Source organism: Benincasa hispida, chromosome 4 (genome assembly GCF_027475165.1).
Source record: "Benincasa hispida cultivar pf3 chromosome 4, pf3_genome.v1.1, whole genome shotgun sequence".
NCBI classification, from domain to species: Eukaryota; Viridiplantae; Streptophyta; class Magnoliopsida; order Cucurbitales; family Cucurbitaceae; genus Benincasa; species Benincasa hispida.
In genome coordinates, this window is record NC_143481.1 from 24589361 (window position 1) to 24596632 (window position 7272).

General features: G+C 41.4%; 1 protein-coding gene across 1 annotated transcript; it reads right to left on the bottom strand.

The window, feature by feature from the left end:
- Positions 1-6079: 6079 nt before the first annotated feature.
- Positions 6080-6790, bottom strand: LOC150036594 (uncharacterized). The gene has a single exon (XM_090313181.1). The coding sequence runs from the start codon at positions 6788-6790 to the stop codon at positions 6080-6082; it is 711 nt and encodes a 236-aa protein (XP_090169307.1).
- Positions 6791-7272: the final 482 nt, after the last annotated feature.

The following is a 7272-nucleotide window of genomic DNA, read 5'->3' on the forward strand; positions in this document are numbered from 1 at the left end:
AGATCACCACTAGAGCTGACCTACTATTCTTTAGACTTAGAACCGGGCTGTGGGACCCGATGGAAGAAGAACCCGAGAGAGAGAAAAAGAGATGGAAAAAGTATAGTGAAATTGGGTTGGGTTTGATTTTTTTTTTCAGCCAAATTTTAGAAACTAATTTTGCAAAATCTCCAAAAGTTTTTAATCCAAAAACACAAGCCCATATTTATAGAAAAGCTCCATGCAAAATTGCATGAAAAAACTTCAGAAAAACCCAATACCTAGAATCCACTATCTAAGTGGACTTAATGTCTCCACTATAAGCCAACGCCTAGTCCACTATTTTGTTAGTGGAATTATCCAACAAAAGTTTGGATTTTCCCACTAACTTTAATCAAAGGGCAAAATAGTCATTTGGTCAAAGTCAAACTTTGACCAAAAAGTCAACATTTTGACTTTTTATGATTTTTTCCGTGTTGACTAATTTTGACCTCCCGAGCATGAATCCACATTCATTTTCTCGAAATTCAAATCACATTTGAATATAAGGTTGGTCAAAGTTTGACTTTTCAAAGTCAAAAGTCAACGTATTTTCGAGCTTCCGAATATGAATGTATTCATATTCTTGATATTTAAATCACATTTAAATATTAAAGCTGTATCTCTAAATTGAAAAATCGACCACTATATCACATATACTTGTTGGTTTCTCTCTCTTCACCTAATTCGAACAATTCAAATTATTCTATCATTCTGTTCTGAGTTTATTTCATATGAGCTAGTAGAGGAACCTAATGAACCTATAGATCATAGGCTCCAATGATCCGAGATTAGCTGGCTAAACACTTTAGATGGAGCTAATCAACATTCGTTAACTAACGGGACATTCCACTATAGTTCTGTAGTTGCACTCCCCTCACTATAGATATATTTGTATCCATTTGATATAACTATGAGTAGTAAGCTAATCCTTCACAAGTTGTTCGTAATATCGGCTGGGTCATAAAAATCGTTTTACCCCCGAGACTACATCTTATTCCTTAAGTTCCACTGATCCTCTAATGAACAATTGGTTTAAGGTCCAACCTATAAGCTGAACCCCTTTCGGGCCAATGAAAGGGTGGGGCCCCTTGTTCAAGACCTAGATTAAGTACTAAAGGGAATAACCTATCTACTATCCCTATAATGGGTAGGAGTGAATTCCATCTTGCACCCTATGTTCCCAGCTATCCACCTGATCTTACCCATGAAATGGAAGACTTATTGGGTCAACGATAATGAACTGCCCTCACCTATGCAGATCTAAGGATAATTCTGAATGAACGGGAGTTCATAGTTAGCTTAAGATTAAGATTAAGTTACCTAGGTCATCAATTAACGAAATAGTAAGTTTTATAGATTAAACGACATTTAAAACGTAAAAGTGACTATTTCATGGTTCAGTCTTATGTAAACTCTTTACATAGGATGCCCCCAGTTTCATGTCTCCACATGAACGGTTTAGGATCACATCATTTGTACTAACTACAAAATGGGCCGCATCCATAGTGTCCCCAGAATAAGGCGCCCAACCTTATTCATATACTATAGACCATTTTGGCTATATATATTTGAACTTGATCCACATTTATGTCACTACATAAAGTTCAAACTTAAACTTAATAGCCTTGGAACCTTAGTTTATTGGATTCATGAATATAGAATTTAAATTTACTAAAGATTTTCAATAACTACTTTATTGAACAAAATATGATATTACAAACTACGAGTTTTAGGACATAAAATCCAACAATGGGTCCCTCATTGGATTCTGTTGGAGCAGTCTCTTTAGGATCCGAAATGGCCAGGGCCATTCTCTGCGAAGCCACCGCCAACTCCTCCTCTGACGGGAGGGGCTGGTTCACAACTCCGGCCTCCAGTAACCCTCTATCGTTCTCTAAATGGCTCAAAATACTCCCAAATACCTCATTGTCATCCTTTCATTTCAGTTTGCTCTTGGTCAAAGGTACTGGGAGCGCCACCTCAAGTCTAGTGGCAGGGGCACTCTCCGTGCTCGGCCCCTCACGGTAGGTGGGTGGTTTTGCGGCTACAGAGGTTTTTCATCGGGGTTTTCCAGTGATTCTTGGGGATGGCTTTGGCTGGGCGACGAGGCAGCGGTTGGCAGCGAGGAAAGCCGCCTCCCGCACGGTGACGGGGGCATGGGAAGGGGACAATAGCTGGGAAGAAGAGTGGGATGATTGTCCAGCCATTGGTTTGGTTGAGTGAAAGAGGTTGGAAATTTGTTGTTCTTTGGAAGAAAGGTCGGAAGGGGACGGGTATGCAGAGAGAATTTTAGCTTAGGGTTTTTCACGAAATGATGCAAGTGAGCTCTCGGGCTTAAGAGGGGGTACGATTTATAGGTTGGGCCTTGATGGGCCCAACGCAATCGCTGTGTGGCAGGCTTCGGTATTCCAAAAAGCTTGTCGTGCCCCTCCCCATTATGACTTAGCAGGAAATGACGTCCTTTCATCTGCTAAGTAATAATTCCCTTGGGAGCTGAAGCAATTCGACTATACTCTCCGCGAATATTTTATATTTTTTTCTTTTATTTACTAGAACGGACGCAATGTTAAGTGTTTAACGCAGTGCATCCATTACCGCAAATGCATATTTGCAGAGGATGGGTACAACGTATGTATTAGCGCAACATAACCATCAACACAACGCATTTCTGGAGGACGGGCGCACGGTATTTCTACCAGCGCAACACATCCATCAACATAGTGTGCATTTGCGGAGGATTTGCACAATGTACATACAAGCGCACTCATCTGTCAACGCAATGCATTTTTGGAAGACCGACGCATAGTGTACCTAATAGCGCAGAATACACCTGTCATCGCAATGCATACCTGATGTTATTTATGGTATCACCAACATCACAACGCTTATCCCAAAGCCAAATAGTTAAGACGTTGCGGTGTTCATTTATAACATTCATTCACAGAAAATTGAGATCAACGCAAACTGAGACTGGAATGGAAATAAATTCAACTAAGCATGAAACTAAATTAATGTAAGCAATAAACTAATTTTAATAACCCAATAACAAAGCAGTAAAGAAAGCGGTAAAGATAGTGGTAGGGATGCTGTTTAAAGAAGGTTCTTCAGAGTTACCCCAATCGCATCCCTGCAAGCGATCAGTCTTGCTTGCCTAAGTCGATGGTCTCTATGCGTCGTTCAACATTGCCCCCATAGTAGGCTTAATCCGTTGACCATTGACTTTGAATGCACTGTTTCCATCCTCGTTTGTTAACTCCACTATGCCATAGGAGAAGATAGTCTTGATGTAGAATGGCCCAGACCAGCGGGACTTCAACTTTCCTGGAAACAATCACAAACGTGCGTTAAATAAAAGTACTTGTTGACCCATGAAGAACATCCTCTTTCTTATGTGGTCATCATGCCATTTCTTGGTTCTCTCTTTATAAAGCTTGGCATTTTCATAGGCATTCATTCGCCACTCAACTAGCTCATTCAACTACAACTTCTAGACTTCCCCAGCATTTAACAGATCAAAATTCAGCTTTTTAATTGCCCACATTGCCTTATGTTCTAGCTCGAGAGGTAGATGGCAAGTCTTTTCGAAGACCAAGGCATATGGGGACAAACCGATTGGAGTTTTGAAGGCAGTCTGTATGCCCAATGTGCTTTATCAAGCTTGGGTGACCAATCTTTCCTGGAGGTACTGACTACCTTCTCGAAGATGGTCTTGATTTCTTTGTTGGAGATTTCTGCCTGCCCATTGGTTTATGGGTGATACGCAGTTGCAACTCTATGGCTAACATTAAATTTGATCAATAGGTTGGTGATGATGCGGTTGATCAAATGTGTGCCTTCATCACTAATTAATGCACGTGGCATTCCATATCGCGTGAAGATGTTTTTCTTGAGAAATTTTGTCACCGTGGCCGCATCGTTTTTAACGCATGCGATGGCCTCAACCCACTTTAAAACATAATCAACCGCAACCAAAATATATTGATGACCCTCTGAAGGCGGAAATGGGCCCATGAAGTCAATTCCCCATACATCAAACAGTTCAATTTCTAAGATCGAAGTCAAAGACATTTCATCCTGTCTAGACATGTTCCCTGTTCTCTAGTACTTTCACATTACAAAACATGGGTATGGGCATCCTTGAATAGCGTTGGCCAAAAATAGCCGCTTTGTAGAACTTTTGCGGCAGTCCGCTGCCCCCCAAAATGTCCTCCATAAGGGGACTCATGAAAAAGTTCTAAAATGTGCTTGGTTTCGTACTCAGGAATGCATCCACGCAGAATATGATTAGGCCCAAGTCGATACAAGAATGGGTCATCCCAAAAATAAAACTTGACTTCGTGTCTCAACTTCTTCTTCTACTGGTATGAATAGTCTTCGGGTACTTGGCCACAACTATGAAGTTTACAATGTCCGCATACCATGGGACATTAATGCATACTGTCATAAGTTGCTCGTCAGGGAATCTCTTCAATCTCTCTCTCTTTCTTCTGAACCTCGCAATTTTCTATCGTGATAAATGATCTGCGACTTGGTTCTCAGTGTCCTTCTAGTCTTTGATTTCTAGGTCAAATTCTTGCAGGAGTAATACCCATCTAATCAGTCTTGGTTTTGCGTCCTTTTCCATCGTGAGGTATTTAATCGCAGAATGATCAGTATGCACCACTACATTTGATCCAATCAGGTACTACCGAAATTTCTCCAGGGCAAACACTACTGCGAGCATTTCTTTTTCTGTGGTTGTATAATTTTCTTGTGAATCATTCAACGTATTATTGGCATAATAGATAGGATGCAAAGCTCTGTCTTTTCGTTGGCTCAAGACTACGCCCACTACATATCCACTTGCATCACACATCAGTGCAAACGGTTGCATCCAGTCGGCGTTACCAGAATTGGTGCGGTGATGAGTGCATTTCTCAGCTTGTGGAACGCTTCGTCGCATGCATCATTAAAATCATATTCACGGTCAATCTCGAGGAGTGCACTTAGGGGTCTTGTGATTTGAGAAAAGTTGCAGATGAATCTTCAATAGAACCCCGCATGTCCCAGAAAACTCCTAAGTGTTTTTACATTGATTGGTGGTGGTAACTTGGATATTGCGTCAATTTTTGCTTGATCCACTTCCAAATCTGCCTTTGATATATTGTGACCTAGCACTATTCCTTTTTTCTACCATAAAATGGCATTTCTCCCAATTCAAAACCAAATTTTTTTCAACGCATCTCTTAAAAAAATTTTCCTTATTTGATAAACACGATTCATAGGTGTTGCCAAAAATCGAAAAGTCATCCATGAACACCTCGACTGACTCCTCCAGGAAATCTGAGAAAATGGCCATCATACACCTTTGGAAGGTGTCTGGTGCATTACAGAGTCCAAATTCCATGTGACAGAACGCAAATGTGCCGAATGGGCATCTGAAAATTGTTTTGTCCTGATCTTCGGCACAACTGCAATCTAGTTATACCCTGAATAGCCATCAAGAAAGCAAAAGAATTCATTCCTTGCAAGTCGATCCAACATTTGATCAATAAACGGTAGTGGAAAATGGTCCTTCTTTGTGGCCAAATTTAGCTTGCGATAATCCATGCATATTCTCCACCCCGTGGTTGTTCTGGTTGGAATTAATTCATTTTTACTGTTGGTGACGACTGTCACGCCCCCTTTCTTTGGAACGTACTGCACTAGGCTTACCCAGCAGCTATCAGATATGGGGTAAATGACACCTGCATCAAGCCACTTCACAATCTCTTTCTTGACAGCCTCCCTCATGGCAGGGTTCAAACGACCTGCCTCTCTACGGATCTTGTTTTTCCCTCTTCAAGATAGATCTTGTGCATATAATACGAGGGACTGATCCCTCGAATGTCTGCTAAGGTCCATCCCAAGGCTTTCACATATTTCTTGAGGATTTGAATAAGTGCTTCCTCATTTTCTTTGCTTAGTGAGGCATAGATTATACTGGTAGAGTGTCGTTGCCTCCTGAATAAACACATTTGAGGTGCACTGGTAGTGCATTCAACTCCAACATGGGTGGTTCTTCCAAAGATGGCTTAGTTCACTGTGTTGATCGTTCAGATAACTTTATTGTTTCAAAATCTGGGTCAGTTTGTATTGCAGCGCAATTCTCCTCCAGCATTGCGCCAACCTCAAAGTCTTCTTCCTTCGATTCTTCTTCAAACTCGTGCCATTGTTCTTCCTGCAGTTCTCCAATATACTGGCAGTTTTCCATATCATCTAGGTATTTCAACGCATTGAGAACGTTGAATTTTGCTTGCTGATTGTCAACTTCTATGGTGAGTTCTCCTTTTTGTACATCGATCAGCGCTCGCCCTGTTGCGAGAAATGGGCGACCTAATATGATCGACACCTCAGTGTCAGCTTCATAATCCAGTATAATAAAGTCAGCAGGAAAGATGAATTTATCCACTTGCACGAGTACGTTTTCTATTTTGCCCTCTAGATGCGTTATTGATCTGTCAGCCAACTGCAACTTAACTGTGGTGGGTCTTACGTTGCCAATGTTTAACTTATTGAAGATTGATAAGGGCATGAGGTTGATACTTTCCCCTAAGTCACATAGTGCATTTCTGACTTCTTTACCCCCGATCGAGCATGGCAGTGTGAAGCTCCCTGGATCTTTCATTTTCTTGGGGATGTTGTTTTGGAAGAGTGCAATATACTCATACGTTAGTGCGACGGTTTCATTTTCCCCGATCTTCCTCTTGTTGGCGAGTATGTTCTTGAGGAACTTCACATAGCTAGTCATCTGTTCCAGTGCTTCTACTAAGGGAATGTTGATATGTAGCTATTGGAGAACATCCAGGAACCTCGTGAATTTTTTACTATCATCTTTCTTTTTCAACCTAGACGGGAAAGGTAGAGGATCCCGCTGTACTTCCTGATCGTTTGACTATTCCTTGAGGTCCCTTGCTTTCTGTGTTCTTGGGGTTGGAGTTTGGATGACTTTGGTTCTGGGTTTTGTTGAGATTCATTCTTCGTAGAGGTAGTTGCTTCTAAACTAGTAGATTTGTTGTTTGTAACTGAGTGGTCATTATTGGTGATTGAGTCTTCTGGCCGTTCTACTGATTCTGGTACTGATGGCATGGGGACCATCTTTCTACCACTTCTCTATGTCACTGCTTGACATTGTTCCTTACCGCTTTGTCCTCGTGCTTCCGAGCTGCTGGGCAGCATACCAGGTGATCTATTCTTAAGCTCGTTCGCAAGCTGTCCAACCTGCACCTCTAA